The sequence below is a fragment of the Apteryx mantelli genome, chromosome 13 (genome assembly GCF_036417845.1).
Source record: "Apteryx mantelli isolate bAptMan1 chromosome 13, bAptMan1.hap1, whole genome shotgun sequence".
NCBI lineage: Eukaryota > Metazoa > Chordata > Aves > Apterygiformes > Apterygidae > Apteryx > Apteryx mantelli.
The window spans coordinates 5,905,307-5,923,361 of record NC_089990.1 but is presented as its reverse complement, the minus strand read 5'-3'; the positions used below and the strand labels follow the sequence as shown (position 1 = coordinate 5,923,361).

Below are 18,055 nucleotides of genomic sequence, written 5' to 3'. Positions count from 1 at the left end.
GTCCCTCCCTCCCGCTCCTGCTTGTCAGCCTTTTTGCTCTAAACTCTGCAAGATTTTTGGCAACCAGCTCAGAGTGCCGTGCCCTAGACTACTGGGGTAGTTTTGTTTGTTTGTTTTTAAGAGCCTCCTATTGACTGATGGCCAGTTTGTGGTGTGTTATTTCTGTTCTGCAATCCTGATGCTTGGTCATCTGGCTGGCTGTGTTCTGTTTTGCCTTGCATGTTTGATTTGTCCTTGTCAAATACAACTCTTTCTGCTTGTCTTTTTTTTTTTTTTTTCCCTGGCTTTCTGCCCCTAGTATGTGCCGGTCTTGCCTGTGCTTTGCAGGCTTTACAAATGTCCCTTCTATTCCTTCATCCAAGTTGTTAATGCTAATCTTGGGTGGAATGGAGTCCAGGTGAGACCGACTTGAGACACCACTTTGAGATGTCCTCCCAGTTTGATACCCTCTGGTGATTATATTTTGGGTGTAACTTTGCATCTTGATGCACTCAAAACATTATTTCAGCCTAAATAAGTTGAAGCAACTGGAAAAAGCAAGTTGACTGGACCATGAATGTGGTTGAAAGCGCCTTGACAGTTGCTTTGGTGTCGTTTGCCCAGCCTAGGGAGGGAGACAATCAAAGCCCACATATTTGTTCTGACCTCTACGGATAAGACTTGAAAAGCATGCTTTCCCTTCCAGAGCTCTTCCTTTTCAGGGGCCTTGCTCTGATTTTAACATTTGGAGCTCTTTAAGGCTGTCTCATTACTAGTTGCTGGTAGCAAAGTCCATTTAAATGAAAATAAAGCTGACAGAAAATGAGCCATGCATCTTCCTCTGTTTGACAAGAAATCATCTAGGCTACAGGCTGTGTAGATGGACTGAGTAGGCAAGATGAGTGATTGTAGAGACCTAAATTCGCTTAACTAAACTGGTCTCTCAGCAAGTGGAACAAACACTCTTCTTACGGAATAACATATCCTTGTGCTTTGGGAACGATGCTACAGAAAGCAGCTCTCACTGCAAGAAGCAAACCATGTCCTCCAGCCCTTTGGAAATAGTTGTTGCCGGTTCTCTTGCTGCTAATCTGTTAGCCTTGACATTCGGGTCTGAGAAGAGAGGCAAACCAAAGCAAGCCTCTGTTATGTGCTTGACCTTTGCAACAGTTGCCACTGTAAAATGACAGTGGAAGTGGCGGCACGTCCTTTGGATGGGGGCTGTAATGCCTCGCGGCTTTTGGTGTGTTTGCATCAGCTGTTGCTCGAATGCCGTGTGCTGTTGGAACGATTGTCAGAATTGCTCTGAACTGACACCAAAGCCGTATGCTTCAGAAATGGATTATCTCCTCTTAATCAGGAGCACAGAACAAGCTGCTGATTATCCATCTCCAAATGGATGACCAGAAGGAATTTCAGCTCCTAATACATAATTTTGTAATGTTGGATCCCTTTAGTCATGTTCAGTTTGCAGATGCTGGGAGAAAACTGAAGCTTTTACTCTCTTATCTCCTGTCTAAATATTTGCTTACAGTACAGCTATATATGCTCCTGTGGGTCTCTTCTGTTGTAATTAAAACCACTTGCCCCCTACCAATGTAGCAGTAAGGTATATGTTTTCAACAGTAAGGATAATACTTTTTTAATGAAAAATAACTTTAGTTGTTGGAGTCTCCGTTGCTTGGCGTTTTTAAGGTGAAGATTTTCTGTTTTTCTAAAATACATGGTCTCAGATGCATGCTTATGGGCTTCCTTCAGAAATTAGTGGGTGAGATTCTCTGGCCGTCTAAGTACCTCCCTACCTAGAGGATTGCAGCTGATCTGGATCGGCTGTACAGGATCTGCAAGGGGTGCCCAGATGTGGTGGCTGTCCTGGGCTGCCTGGGAGGGAAGCCACGAAGCCATGGGGCTGTGAGCACATCTCATGCCACGGAAGTGGCCACAGCAGTCAGGGCTTAAAAAGAAAAAGCAAGGGGGGGGAGTGGTTTAAAATCCCCTTTGCCTTGTCTCATCTCTTGCAGTTATTCCCCCTCTTTCCCTCTCCCCAGGATTAATAACATTAATAGGGTTAATGGTGACACTAAGAGTGCATGAATGTTCAGTCCTGGTTTTAGACCTGCACTTTCATCTGTTTTCCTCTTTCAGGCTGATGCTTTCCATGCTCTCATGTGTGCTAGAAAAGAAATAGTTTTGGGAAGAGGATGTTAATGCCAAAACAGAAATTTCTCAGCTCTTTTGAGGAATTGGAATAGAGGCAGGAAATAGTAGATAACTCTTTTTCAGTACTTCCGCTCTTCTGTTGCTTCCGAGATAAGATGTTGTTTTTTATTAAAGGCATCTCCTGAATCTCTCAAAAGTCGTAACTGTTGTGCCAGACCTGTCTTGGGAAGAAATGATTCTGTAAGTTTGTTGTACGGTGTGATTCAGGGAGGGCAGTCCCCAAACTCTCCATGAGTAGAGGGACTGCTAAATGATGCGGCATTGCCAAAAACGTAAGCAATAAATACCGTAAGGGTGCCAGGTGTCCCTGCAGCGTGGTGGTAACCTGTAGGATGCTCTGAGCAGAGGTCGAATTGGCCGGTGCTGACCCTGCCTGAGCTGCAGCAGACCAAGCTGAACCACAGTGGTGTGGTGAGTCCATAAAACAGCTAGTTGTTTCCTTTCTGCTGCGTTTAACAAGCACTTTTATTATTGCACTTAAACCAAGTCTTGTCCCTTTCCACTGTGCGATTTGGTGAAGACTAGCAAGCCTCTGCGCCGCTGATCTCTCTGCGTTGTCTGAGAGTAAGACGTGCACCGAGGTGAATGTGAAATGATCAGTCCCCACGGTGGGCTGGCAGGAGGTTTGGTGCACACAACGACCACGTGACAAAAGGGTTTGTACAAGCTCAAGCCAGCATCTGGGAAGCTATTAAATGTTGCGAATCTCGTTTCTGACCCACTCCTCCCCGCTCGCCCTGACTTTTCCATTAGCATTTAAGATAAAACAAATATGAAAGTGTAAAATGAACCCCCTTCGGGACAGTGGAGCGGAAAGAAATCAAATCCAAGCAGAAGGAGCCGGCCAGTGGTCACTGAGACGCTGTAACTGTGAGCCGTGAGCGGAAAGCTTGGGGCTCGGCGGGGAGATGTCAGGTGCGCCCACCCTCTGCCGCGCGAGGATCGGGCAGGGAGGGCTCGAGCTGGGCGTCCGGGAGAGGGGTCTCCTCTAACACAGCACGCCTGCCACGGCCCTGGGATTTAGCTTCATAGCTAGGCAGACTGATTTTTAATGGAGATTATTTCTTTAGGGCTTGTTAAAGGTTGTTGCTGTTAGGTTTTGTAAGGGTGTGAGGAGGTGGGAGTGGGACACAGCTTCCCAGAAGAGGTGGTTTCTGATGCTAGGTTGAGGTCTGTGTTGGACAGAGTAGCCACAGGTATAAAGTACGGTCATGCCGTGTGTCTTCTAAGCATCCCATGGTGGCCTTGGCCTTCTAGCATGAGCCCCCTCTTGGGCGTATGGTGAGAGGCAAATACTGGCGTACTTCTGCTAACTGGATTGTGGCAGAGGCAAAGCGACTAATCAGGTGGAGCGTTGGCCAGATACCTTCCAAACTCTGCTGAAGCTGGGCAAAAACCCAGTAGTCTCGTTTCCTAGTTTAGATTTCCTTGTGTTGTTCTGATAACCTTCAACTTAGCAGCCAGTGCTCACCCAGTGCGAGATAGCAGGGAGACTGGCTGGGACCTCTAGTAGTTTTACTGAATTCATCCCCGATGTCTTGATTTAGTAAGTCACCTGGAGGATTCAGAGAGCAGATTGAATTAGCAGGTGTTTCTACCTGGCCCTCACGTGGGAAGGAGGGAACCCCTGCTGTGTGCCAGCCCTGCTAGCCTGCAACACTCGCTTCCCGTAACAGAGGACGGGAGTGTAGGGCGAGCCAAAAAGTGCCCCCGTAATTCCTCCCAGCCTGGGAATCTCCTTGCACCTAAACAGATAACTCTCAGACAGCCCATCGCGTTGTAGTGTGCAGAGGGGCTACGCTGTGTGTGCGTAGAACGGGCTACCCGAGCGCAGAATAGGTGTGCAAATGCACGCTTCTCGTACTGTAACTAGATGCGTCGGGGCAGCAGGACACATGCTGGGAGTATTAATAACCAGGAATGTTTGTCCCAACAAGATGTGCGGGCTGTGTGCCGAAAGAATGCTGTTGTCCTGTCCTGGAGCAGGAGGGATGAGGGGAAACTTTCCTTTTGCAGTGGCCTTCCCTCGCTGTCCTCTGTCTTGGTGGTCTTTTCCACTGCTCCAGACAGTGTAGAGGAAAATAGTGAAAGACGAGCCCCACAGGTGTCCAGACCGTGGTTCCTATAGTTAGAATCTGGCAGATCATCAGGGCGCTCTCCCTTACCAAAATAACTGCCCTTTTGGGACCTTAATATTGCGTTAACTCTTTTATTGGAACCTGCCTGCAACAGCAGAGACCCAGGACCTAATTCTGCAAGTCTGTGCTCGCGTGCCAGGGCCCCGTCGTGCCTGCGGCACCGAGGATGGCGTGGTAGGACCCGGGGGGCTGGTCCCGGCTCTGCAGCCTGCCTGCTGGTGCGCTTAGCAGAAGGCTGCTCCCGGGATTGGGGGCGATGGGACCTGGTGGCAGTGCCCGTGCAGCGTTGGGGTGACGAAGGAGGCAGGAGTAGTTTAACAGCCCAGCCAGCGCGGTGGAGGCCAGGGCTGAGCCCTTGGCATGGAAACATGCTGAGGTCTAGAGAGTGTCGCAAAGAGAAACTAGAGACATGGTGGAGCTTGAATGTTTGCTATGCAAGAGCAAGGCGTCTTTTGTGTTTTTAAGCAAGTTTTGCTGTTTGGTTGGAGAGAGCTCTCCCATTACAACCCCTCCTTTGGCAAGTGCAGTAATAATGAATGTATCATTAGCATACAAATTATACAGTGTCTTTGTCTATCTGCTGCTACTCGCTTCTAGATGAAGACACAGCCTCTATCTTGCCTCTCCAGAAGGGGATAGGATCAGGGTAGAAAGCAGCGGGAAGATCCCTTATATTTGTAGGAGAAGCAGCTGCCTTCTGCTGAGATACAGTCCTTTAGACTTGGTTTTGGACCTGTGCTTGTCCTGGGTAGGAATCAGTACTTTAGGAGAAGCAAGAGGGAACAACCACCAGCTCACTTCCTCTTGAAAAATCCCATTTGTGCTCTTTTAGTTTTGCCTTCCTGCTGCAACAATAATGAAATAAATTGTCTGCTCTATCTCTGCTGTCTGCAACCGGGAAAGTTCGTTTATGCTTTGTGTTCTTTTAACTGGCTCCTCTGCCTCTGGAGGTCTTTAAAAAGGTCGAGAAAAAACACTGATTTTTAGTTGTGTTCACCGAGAAGAGTCAGTGTTTTTTCTGTACCTGTCCCCTGTTTTGGGAGGCTCAGAAAGATCCTGAGGTCAAGCCATCTCAAAGGGATGAGATCCCAAAAGCCGAGAGTCTCCTGCCCCATAGGTGGAAACCTAGCTTTGCAACTGAGCGAGGAGTTCAGCAGTGGGCAAAGCCACTTTCTGTTTGGGCTTGATGGGATCGAATGGTCTTCTGCCCTCTCGCATCCGAGCAGTTCTGCTGCTGAGATCACAGGTAAACCGTTCTCACCCTTCTGTTTTTTTTAAAAACAAAGATGTGGGCAGCACGCTCTAAACTGGGCTACAGGAAATGTGTCTAGTGTTCTCTAGTTACTAATTGCTGTCAACCAGTCAATGAGCTATTGTTTTTCTGTTTAAAATTAACTCTCCTTTCCTCCTTTCTGCACAAAGAAACTATCTAGCATATGTGTGCCCTTTGATTGCTTATGTAGTCTTGGGAACTGCTGCCCTGTATGTTGATTAAGGTGGTGGCATTTTGGGTTCTTAAGGTGGGTTTGAGAGTATAACATTCCACTGAGGCAGAGGTGGCTCTTGCTATTATTTCATTAGCGTTAAACGTACTGAAATGTCTTAATGTCCAGCCATTTGCATGCTGTATGAGCAAATAAGAGATGTGGCCTTAGCTGAAAGTGCTCTCCGTATAAATATAATAAGATGAGAGGAATTGAGGTAACGAGGACGAGAAAGCAGTCAACACTGTTCAGCAGCACAAGCCTTCCTCAAGTTCTTTAACAGTCAGAAGGCAGGCTTGGAAGGAAATATATATGCAAAATGCCTTTCTGAGCGTTCCAGAAATGTGGCATGCGGGAAGGAACTTGCTTGAAAATTTTGCAGCTGAAGTTTGCTGTTTTGGAATGGGAAGCTGGTGTTTCTGCGCTGCATGGACCTGGGGCCAGCAAGCTAAAACCAGCTGAGAAATAATCGATGCATCTGAAAAGGCAAGTGGGACTTGAGGATGGATGTGGTGAAATTTAGCTATGGAGCTGGAGGTCAGTGGAGTGAAGAACAAGCAAATGGGAGGGAAAGAGGTGGGTCAGAGTCATGCCAAGGTAAAGGCACATGCAAAGTTTAAAGGTTTGATTAGTGCAGAAGTCGAAGTCATTGGGGGGGTGAAATTAGGGAGTTGCACTGGAGGAAGATAGCTGTTGAACTGCGATAGCGAGGAGGAGAAAAGAGCAGGGATTGAAGGACATGGCACTGCTCAAAGAGAAAGCAGCGTGGGAGGAATGGGAGCAGCAGGAGCAGCCCGCTATAGCTGACCTAGAATGGGAAACACAAGAATGAGATGCAGTGTTGAGAAAGGGAATGAGGTCTTGGAGGGGGCCAGGAACTAGCAGAGGGAGCTGTGAGGAGGAGTTGGATGTCTGAGGACCCTGGAGGGGCTGTAGCAGGGTGGTTGTGCAAACATCGGGGGGTTGGTGGCCTGGGGTGGAGGAGCCTGGGAGCCATCGCTCTGCTCAGCAGGAGGGCTCAGGTGAAGAGGGCTCTTCTCCTGCCCTCAGCCTTCCCCAGCGCCAAGCTTTGGGAGGAGGTCCCTAGAAACAGGGACAAGGAGACTGAAATCTGGGTTTGTCCTGGTGAGTGGGATGTAGCAGAGCAGCATTGGACCAAGAGGAGAATGTAGAGCAGTATTTAGATAAGACACATGATGTCCCAGTATCAAGGGCATTTTTGCTGTCACTGCTTTTCTAATTCACAGGACCACTCTTATGTGTAGCGGTATGTGCCATTATTTGCTTCTTGAATCCGAGACTGCAATCTCCAGGTCACTCGGCACGTTTTTTCACCCCTCCTTCTTTGCTTCCTATGCCTTTAATGAGGTTGGTCCCTGTTTGCCAACAGTCATCTCAAGCTTTGTGATAGCTGCTTCTCTGCTCTTCTGGGTTTCTGCCAGCCTGAGTATGGAAGAAGAGGATGTTCTTGAGCCCATCAGAAACAAGACGTTCTAGAAATCTTATGATTTTTTTTTTCTTTCCCCCCAGGAGGTTGTAGCTCAGTTGTTATTGTCTTGAAACCTTTCAATAATTAAGCAAAGTTGGGAGATTTTGTTGTGCCTTCTGGCTCTCTGAGGTTTGCATGTCATGAGAGCTGTTGCTGTGACACTGGCATGATTTAAGCCTGTGTTTCTTCAAACTATGTGGAAGAGTTCTTCCCGTGTCAGTAAGTGCAAACACATGTTTTAAAACAGGACAGAGAAACAGCTTTTGGAATTGCCCTGCCCTTCCTGAGTTCATATTCAATAAATGTGTTAACACTATGTATTCATCGGTTTCTCAACACTTCTGGAAAAAGGTTGTTAAGCTATGGTTTGTGTTTCCCTGGTGGAAATTACAAATGTGGTATATGCAATAAAGGGAGTGAAGGCATATTAAAAGTAATGAGGCACGTTTAAAGAATTTTTTTTTTCCTTTGGAGTAGGTGGCATAGCTATGGATGGGTTCACCCTAGAGGTGAAGAGAACTGTGAAATATTTGTCTTTTCCTCCAGATTCCTTTTATCTATCTGGATTGAGTTCCGCTTCATATCGCAGACCCAGCTGCAGGGTGGAGTTTGCACCCGCAGATGTACCTCTGAGGGCCCTGGGCCAGTGTGCTGGCTCCCGTCCCTCTGTGGCGTGGCCCAGCTCGAGAAACGGCCTTTGGTGGGGACGGAGTTCGGTCAAGAGTATTCTTTTGGGAATCCGTCTTGCTGTTGTGCACATTTTATGAGTAAACCATTTTGTGAGTAAATATAATTAATTTCTTTGTGGCAGTGTTCTTCTGTATACACTAGAAAGTCTAATTGTCTACACAGACAAGCAAATTAAAGGTTTTGGTAAGACAGACAGTGCTTAATTCATTATACCTTGTACAACATATTAAGAGTATACCTGAAAAGCTGGGTGGCAAATTATCTGAAACTAATTATTGTGCCCCCAAAAGTTCAGCATATTCCCTCTGAGTATGTTGTCTGTTTTTTAAGGTGTGTTGAGTAATTGTGGGTCTACCAGGTATCTGTTCACATACTTAATTTGGAAACCTTAAGCAGAGCACTCTTAAGGCCAGCTGAAAACACAGCTCTAAAATAAGCAAACTTGGCGCATGTAAAGTTTAACGTGCCCAAAGGTTTTTGGGAGCATAAATGTGCAGCGTAGCCTTGCTCTTGTTTGAAATGACACAAGTGCACCCGAACACAGCCAGCAAATGGGCCTTTGTAGAGAAGGTGTTGGTGTAACAACCTCCCTGAGGTCCTTATCAGGACTCTTTGCCTTTTTTGTGCTGCAGTTAGGGTTTTCTCCATGCTATAAAATGTGGGGCTTACTCTCACTGAGCCCTGATTCACTTATGGTTTGAATCTTTGCAATTGCTGGAAGAGAAGGTGTTTCCCAGCAGCATGCTGCTAGATGCCGCATAGCGTCGTGCTTCTGGATGTAAAGAGAAGAGGCTTTTTGTGAAATGTGCCTTTCATCCCTGAAGAACAGGGAATTCAAGGCAAAGCTTTGCACTTCCAAGGTGACAAGCTATGGATGGGGCCTTCAGGCACGAGAGGACTCCGTGTTTGGGACAGTTTGAGGCACCCTGGTGTTGCTGGAAGCGCATGAGCCCTCCTGCAGCGCAGAGCGCTTGGCATGCCGCGTGACCTGCTTCGGTGGCCTGCCCTCCCCTCGGGCCTGCTCGGCAAGTCCCCTGTCTCCTCAAGGCTGGTGACGTGGCACTGGTAAGCCACCTTAGCCAAGCTTGTCACCTGTGTCTTGGCTGCAGCTGGCAGCTTTAGGGGGGTCTTCTGGAAAGAAATGGCATTCACACAAGCAACTGTGGAAGCTGGAAATGGGTAAGTGGCCACAGGGAAGGGTTTTCCTGCTGGTGTTCCCTTTGCTTGCTGGCAGCTCTCTGGAGGCCCTCGGAGCGTGATGCAGCTCTCCCTTTGGTGGTAGTGTAATACAAGGGGAAGCGAGTAACGCGCCAGGCTGGAAGGCAAGCGGGAGTAAGGGTGGCAAATACAGGCTTTGCTGCGGAGAGAGGGTACGTCCCTTTAGATCACCTTTTCCTCACCCCTGTCTAGATGAAACTTAACAGTGAGTAGTCTTGTGCGGGTGCACTGTTCTCTCCTTCTCAGCCGAATACCCGTTTCTTGCAGGAGAGGCGTTACCGTGGCTCATCTGAATTGTCGCCTGGGCTGGTCCGACCGCTTCGGCCCTGCCGAGGGGCAGACCGTGGCGGTCGGTGACGGGAGGCAGCTGAATCCGTGCCGTCTTGTTTCTTCCTTTGTCACCAGACTTGTAGGGAAATGTCAAACCCGACTCTGGGGGAAGCTGAACATGCCCTTTTGATGTATTCATCTAATTTGCAGGAACTGCCTTTGATTTAGGCAAGACTGTCCTCTACAGCGGCGGGCTTTCCTCCTCAAAAGCCCTCTGCTGTGCAAATCCCACTATAATACACCTGCAAATGTTAGCCCAGATACAGGCAAATGTTGCTTCTTATTTTGAGGGAAGGATGTTTTCAGATGAGACCTATGAATCCAAGATAAACAAATTGGATACAAAAAATCCAAAGAACTGGGTTTATTGTCTGTAGGTGGAATTTGCCCAGTGCATTGCCGTAGGTGGAGTAATTGTGTTTTTCCAAGCAGCTAATGTATCTCTAATTTGAAAGAAAAGTTGTTTTGAGTCGTTCTGGCTGTGGAAACTGATTTAATGTGGAAGCAGCCTCAGGAGGTGAGGTGTTCTTCTGCGCTTGCTTACTGGCAGGTCGGGTCTGCCCTCAAGTTGCAAACTGGTCAGTGTACCCACTGTAATAGATCCTATTGCTTGAAGAAAGGAAGTTTCAGGTAACCGTGGTTAAGTTTTCCCATTGTGCCCTTTTATGGAAGGGTTTGTTTAAACACAGAGATTTCTTTTTCTCTAGGACTCTTACTATAGAAATATCAGATACATCAGGTCCGGTCTTCTTTACTGTTTCACGATGTCTCTGTGCTTTCCCCAAGTGCTGGACATTGAAACACTTCATTGAATTTAAACATGTGAAAAGAATAAACTGAGTCCAGAGCTCTAGACTGCCTGACTATGGATTACTTCCTTTTCTATCTCTAAAAGTTAATTGCATTAAAAATATCATATTCCTTTCAGCATCAAAATCTGTAAGATCCACAGGATTTATGTGCAATACAGAAAGATTTTAAAGTCACATCTTGGCATTGGGGGGAGCTTTTACAGGGCCACTCACCTGCACTGCGCGGACAGCAGTGCTGGTCCCCTCTCCCCTCTGAAAGGGGACGGCACGGTTGAAGGCCTGAGCCCTGCTCTTTTCCTGGGCATTTTTGTGATTTACAAGATGACATTGCATCAGCGGGGCTCCACTGAGATGCCTTAAGCAGTAAATTGTGCAAGCAGAAATAAGTTTACAAGGAGCCTTGAAGCTGTTGGAAAAGCAGCGCTGAAGTTCGTAGGATTCGTAGGGAGCTGACAGCTCGTTATACACCTCCTTGCAGACTCCAGCGTTCAGTAACGTCACAAGCTACGCTGATTTTAAACATACTGCGAGCGGTATAGATGGCTCGTGCTTGGTGGGTTTTCAGGAATGCTGGTTGCAGAGGACTTCTGTTTAGCTAAAGCAGCCTCTGTTTCCGTGAGGGTTACCTGCGCGGGTGCTGTCCCTTAAGCGAGCGCAACTCTAGCCTTGGCTGAAGCAGCTGCCTCCCATTTCAGGTTGGACCAGAGCTGACTGTGGTTCACATTAACCCCGTGCCATTGGCCATCTCTGGTGGCGTCTCGTCAGCAGTTTGTCCTGGCGTAGCCGCAGACCCAGGCTGTGCCCGAGCCGCCCTCGGAGCATGCATAGGTGTGGCGTGCCGTTGGTAAAGATGAAATTTAGGGAAGTGGTAATTTTCTCCTTGTAGGTCAGACAGCTCTCCATGCTCTGCTATTAGCTAGGAGACTGGAGAGATGGGACGCGGGACGGCTCCTGCAAGTCATATTGCACACACTGCTCCTGGGGTTCATTTTCTGAAAGTCGTGCTGATTTTGTGCATCCCTCGTTTTTGCCAATTTGAACAAGACATCTAGTAGGCAAAAGAGCCTGACATCTCTCTGAATAGCAGAGTTTTGGAGAGCACCAGCAATGTATGATTTGTCGTCTGTGAAAAATGTTTGCGTTTGACAGCTTTTCACAGGAAGTCTGTCAAAGTGATAATTTAATGAGTACAGATTGCTTGCAACACAGCTGTAAAACTTGCTTTTACGGTGCTGTAAAATAAGCAACCCAGTCCTTTGTGTGTTTGCTTTGTTTGAGAAGAAGTCAACTGCTAATACAAATGAAGGGTGGTCATTTATTTTACCTAGCAAACAGTCAAGACCTAAGAGAGGAACCTGCCATTTTTCTTCTTGCAGAGGCAAGGTTAATTCTAGACTACGCTGCAGTTTGTTAATCAGCTCGTTTCTGTGAAGGGGAGAATTAATATCTAGTTGGATGTGCTAAGTTACTAGTCAGACTAGCATTTAAGTTACAAAAAGGAATATTTTGTTTCCCTCTCTTTGCTTTGGAAGCCTCTTCCTTGCACGGAGAAAAGCTTAATTTTCCTTACTCTGTCCCACACTGATTTCTTTAAGGGGAGAGGGAAGACAAAGTGAGGTGCCAGCAGCTACAGTAAAACATACATCTTTTATTTCATCTCAGCGGCTGACCAAATTAGAGGGCTAACATGGCACGTGCGCGCGGCGGGTGCGCGCCGTCTGCTGTCCTGCTCCTGCAGTTTGCACTTAGAAAGTGGCGCTGGGGAAGGTGCACGGCCGCGGCGCTCCCCTCGGCGCTGCTGTGCTGGCCGTGCAAAAGGGGCTGATATTCCCTTTTTTTTACCGCGCTTTTGGGCTGGAAGCTTGCAAGTGCACAGATACTTGCTGCTAATCAAGTTGCATTTTTTTCAGTTTTTTTTTTCACCCTGTTAGCCTGTATTCTAGCCCGTATTAAGAACTGCAAAGAGACAAGCTGCTCTGAAGCCTGGATACGGTTAATTCACGTTTCAGTTTGGAGTGAAACCAACAAAATGAGTTTGGGCAGGAGAATAAATTTGTTATGGCAATAGGGATGTATTGCTTGAGATAGCTTTTCTGGCTCCAAACAATACCCTGAGCTGCTGTAGACTGATGGTTGGAGATATTTAATGGTTTTTCACGTCACTGTCATTTTGGAATCTAATCCTTTCTGAAGAGTTTGCTGACACATCTGCTAGCTCTTGTGCCTGGTACGAAAGTGTTTATTTAAACAACTTATTTGGTGATATTAAAAGGCCTGAGCAAAGGAAGGAAGTGAGCTTTCAAAATGATTAAGTGAATTAGAAATTAATATACACCAAACTAATCTCTATAGTATAAACTCAACTAAAAAAATCTTCCTGCAGAGGAAATGCCAGTCATGGGAACGAAAGTCGAGGTTCCTGCTGATATTGGACAGAAGACGTGGCGGGTGTTTGAAATCAATCTCTTCTTCCCTGGATCATTTCTCTTGGGCTCCTAAGAGGCTACATTATATACAGCTATGTCAACCACCAAACCCCATGACTTTGTTCGTCAGGAACTCAAAGAATGTTTCAGTTTTTCCAGAAAATGTTTTCTCTGTTAGTCTTTGTTTGTACTGGAGCACTTTGAAGACTAAAAATCTGAACTTCAGCATACTTTAATTCGTTTTAACAAGGTTTAAATTCACACTGGGCCAAAATATCTTCCCCCCCCCTCCTTCTAACAACTTCTGGCTCTAAACATGACTCCTTTGAGGATTAAGAAAACACAGAGGCATGTTTTATTGAAAAATATTTATTGAATATGAGTCACAGAAAAGCAGAGGTCAGAATCCTCAGTTGCTAGTGGCATGCATAAAATAATACGCTTCCTCGTCTTTTCCAGGCAGGCGTTGCAAGGGGGAGGCCGGGCACGGCGGTGCCGGCGTGCCGCTTCGGGGCGAGCGAGCACGCCGCAGCCTCCGGTGAGCCGCGCCGGGTAGCTCTCGTTACAGCCTTTCGCCACGGCTGCTCTTCGAGCCGGCGTCCAGGGGCCTCCTCGCCCATTAGGTCGGGCAGGTAAAGCCTTGGTTTTGAGAAGCGCGTGCTTCATGGCGCAAGGAGATAGTTATTTGCCCCTGCGGCGGTTGTCCTAGCTCTCCTGAGCTCCTTCCCAAAGCCACGTAGAGTGGCGTGTTGTTCCAAAATGGTTTGGCTTGAGGGACCCCTCCCTCATTCTTATTTATTTATGTTTTAGCCCGTCTGCGCCAAGTCTTCAAGGCAAAGGCTTTCTCGCAGGCCAGTCTTTGATCGCACCTAACAAAATGCTGAGTTTTCCCCTTCTTTGAACCGTTGCCACTTAGTTGGGAGCAGCCTTTCTTTTGTTTGGCCACAATGGCTTTGCGATGGGGTAGGTCAGCTTATTCCTCGTACACAAATTGCCTGTGGCAGGGCATGCAATCCCGACCTTTTCCTGGTGCCAAGCCTTTTCCCTGTGCGTTGGGGCTGTGGTGTCATCGAATTGGTGGTGGATGCTCTTTAAGCTGACCTGGCGGATGCTTCTGACGTGCCAAGTGTCATCGGGTTGGGGCGTTATCGGCGTCGGAGACGTGCGTGGCACTGCCAAGATAGGACGAGGGCGTTTCAGCACGCTGTTCTCTGGCACCGCGCTGTCTGGTATTCTTGGATGTTGAACTGAAGCGGGGATTTGCTTTTGGAAGCGATGAAACCAGAGGGCCCCCCCTCTGTCTTCCGTCATCTGAAAAATTGCGTGTCGGCCTTGTAAGTGTCAAGTGTTTGGCCCTTGAATTTTGAGCAAATTCTGGCTTAATGGGACTTTATACTGCTACAGACATCTGAAGGCCCCACCTGCAATCACAGACAGTTATGTAATTACAGACAGGCTCTGCCCTAGAGATCTGACAAACTTGAGAGATGGGAGAAAGAACCCACATGTAGATATTTTGTTTTTAAAATGTATTAAAATTTGTTAATGATATTCCAGAAAATGAATTGACAGTACTGAAAAGAAAGGACCGTTTGTTCAAAACAGCTGCTTTAACATTTTTTGGTTTTGCTTTCCAATAGTCTTGTGCTCCAAAACAACTTCTTCTAAGATGGATCAATGGTAATATAAGAAACTGTTATATTTTCTTCAGTTTGCTGACTTTTGTTGTGGTATTCAGTTATGTATCAAAAGAGATTTCACCCATCCATGTCTTAGGATCTGGGGGGTTGTGGGAATTTTTGATTTATGAAAAGTAAACAAGAATTTTGAAATGCAAAAAATTCTTTGAGTACTTTCACCTCTTAGCTACCATTTTAGGATGACCTTTAGCTTTCCATTTCACTGGGGTGATGGTCTCATTGCACTGAATCTTCAAGTTAAGTAATGGCAGTGGTTGTAAAAACATGAAAATGATCAACCTGAGGTCCTTTACCATGGCTTCTGTTGCTCTTTCCTAGAGTTCTTCAAAGAACTTCTCGAAAATGCCGAGAAGTCGCTGAACGACATGTTTGTGCGGACGTACGGCCGTTTGTACATGCAGAACTCGGAGCTGTTCAAGGACCTCTTCGTGGAGCTGAAGCGGTACTATGTGGGTGGCAACGTCAACCTGGAAGAGATGCTCAACGAGTTCTGGGCGCGCCTCCTGGAACGCATGTTCCGGTTAGTGAACCCGCAGTACCACTTCACGGATGAGTACCTCGAGTGCGTGAGCAAGTACACGGAGCAGCTGAAGCCCTTTGGAGACGTGCCGCGGAAGCTCAAGCTACAAGTGACGCGAGCGTTTGTGGCTGCCCGCACTTTTGCACAAGGCCTCGCTGTTGCAAGGGATGTCGTTAGCAAAGTGTCTGCGGTGAGCTCAATCTCATGCTTATTCCCATTTCCCACGGCCCATGGATAAGGCGTAGCCTTGTTCCCTGTCGTCCTAGTCCTGCAGAACACTTTAGATGTGCTTAACTCTTACAATAGGTGCCTAGATGCATTGCTGATGCTTGAACACAGACGGGACCAAATCCCATCTTTTTGATGAGAAGAGCCTGGCCATGTGGTTGTGTGGTAGGGTCACGTTCTAGGGGATGCAAGCGGCTGTCGGCAGTCATCATCCAGTATTGCAGACTAGCAGCAGAAGTGTTTTCCAGGTTGCGACTGTCCTCCTGTCTATGAAACAGCAACAGGCAGGAAATTAAATACCTTCTGCAGTGGAAATTATCATGTTTGCTTGTGTAATGGCTGTATCTTCTCAATATTGCCTTCAAATTAGAGCGAGTCGTGGGCATTATGGGCATCTATTATGGAACAGCTGATAATTTGTTCCTCGCTCCCAGGCACAGGGAGAGGCTGTTAACATGAGCAAACAATACTTCTATGATAACAGTAAATATGAGCCATGTGTGCAGGGCAGGAGCCTGTTGTAGCTGGTGCCACACACAAAGAGCCTAAGTTAGACCTCAGATGTCTACACTAAAGTCACTATTTGGGGGTCAAACGTGTGTGAAATGTGTTGGTCATTTAAATGTGTGTGCCTCTCTACTTATATACTACTTTGGAGTGGTTTAAGTAGGGTGACTTTTTTTCTTTTTGCCGTGAGATTTGTCTGTAATTTAATCTGAGTTGTACTGTATAGGGAACAGGTGTATTAGATAATTTCCTTAAAGTGATTGTGTAAGATAACAAATATTAGTGATTTCCTTTTAACAAACTCAGCTCATTTCCTGTGGGCTAGAGAATTTAGTATAATGATTTAATCAAGCAGGGAGGTTTTCTTTCCATCTACCTGGTTATCAAGTAATAAAACACCAGGCTGAAAAAGCAGGCAGCAGAGTTTGAATCACTCTAAGAGACAAGAAAAAAAGCCAAAAAAAAAAAGAAAAAAAAAAAGGCAAAGCTGTTCAGGCACTCTTAGAAGCAGAATGCTCTTTTGGAGGCAGTACAAATAGCATCATTAAGTGAGACTCATTCAAATTGCTTTGACTTACAGAAGTAATACTAAAATACTGCAGCCCGCCCTAAAAACCTACTTCCATGTTAATTTTTTTTGAACATAAATGACAAAAACAGCCTGCAATAGACCTGCATGTGTGTGATAGGGCAAAGAATATTATTAAGGAAGCACTTTCCTTTCTAATGTTTCCAGGCTCCAGGATCGAATTGTACATCAGTGGCCAGCAGTTTTAGATACTTGGACACCTTGACTGTGTCCCTCTAATAGTGATGGCACTAGGGCGATATGTGTCCATGTGCCACCTGCCTCCCTCTCGTTGAGGATGAGTGTCATAGAGCTCCTCATGGGGCATGCAGGGTTCCTCTTAAGAGGCTGCACAAGCCTCTGGCCTCGTTGATGCTGTCCTGTGAAGGGGAGGAGATGTCTGTGGGACAGTTGGCAGCTGGGTGAGACTAAGTGTCTGTGTCCACATCAGGTCAGCAGTAAGGCATGCCTACTAGTTAGGGTGGAATGGTCCTTGTCTGGCCAACCTCTTGGCCAAGGCTTCAAATTGGGTGGCTCTTGTTTCCGGCTACCTAAAGTTGTTGCAGATATTATCATCAGAAAGGAGGGGAAAAAAGGGAATGGGGATTTCACTGCTGGACAGTGAAGATGAAGTATTCAGGGTGGAGGTCCATTCACTAAGCCCAGGTATGATTTTTTGAAAATGTGCAATCACTTGATAGACAGTAAACCTGTGCAAGTGTGTGATCCTGTTTATGCTCCATCTGCTCAGAATTCATCAAAACTGCTGCAGGCTTGACATGGTCCCACAAGGGCTACAGTCCCCACATCTGTTATGAATCAAAGTTGTGAACTTGAGGTGGCATCATGATTTCTTTCTTCCTTTTGAAGATCCTCAAGTGTAGGATCGCCTTGAATTCTAGAATTAATTGCTTGAGTTTAGAAGGTTATCCAGAGACACATTCAGCTGCAAAAATAGTTCATGCTCCATGGAGAATTACAGTTACCAGCCTTTCCACTTCGGTTTCAGAAGTTCCATTTTAAACTGTGCAACTGTTTGCTTTTCGAAGCGGTAATAAGAGTCTGTGCTGCTAAATACTTCTCAAATGTTGAGTGAAGTTGTAGCTTTAGTTGCAGTAGTGGAAGGAATAATCTCTTCTATAGTATTTTAATCTTATTCAATGGAAATTTAACATCGTGTTTCTGCAAGACACAATGGGAAATTCTATACATGAGTTTGAAAGCTGATGTTTTTATGCCTGCTGCTTTGCAGTTGTGTTTTGGGGCTTCCCACATTACATGTGATTAGTCCAGCTTTGCTGAGCTCTATATAATGGCTCTATTGACTTATGCTTCCTTATTATTTTTACTGATGAGTTGTGCTGGGATGTCTGCTTATACCATGGATTAACTTTTTATGTGAGGGATAAATCTTCTATTCTTCTTTATTAAAAAATGTCCAAAGTAATGCAAATTAGTTTTACTTTTAATGCTTTTTGTAGCAAGCAAGTTATATGTGCTTAACTGAAAATTCTCGGGGGGAGAAATACAAACTGCTGCAAAATGCAGCTGTTTTTTACTTTCTCATGATGCTATCATGAGAGCAAAGAATACTTTGTAGTAGAATGGCCTTGATGGCTTTTTAATGATACTATATATTTTCACACCTTCATTAGAGAGGAGACATGCATTTAGAAAGGTATTGTCCTTGTATAAGTTTGAGAGTAAAGGGGAAAAGGAAGAGATAATATTGAAAAGCTGCAAGTA

At 46.2% G+C, this 18,055-nt stretch overlaps 1 protein-coding gene across 1 annotated transcript in view; it reads left to right on the top strand.

Annotated features, from left to right (window-relative positions):
- Positions 1-18,055, top strand: part of GPC4 (glypican 4) — an 81,131-nt gene that overhangs the window by 37,997 nt on the left and 25,079 nt on the right. Inside the window, 1 exon segment of the mRNA XM_067304018.1 lies at positions 14,805-15,196. Coding sequence (XP_067160119.1) covers positions 14,805-15,196 — 392 coding nt within the window.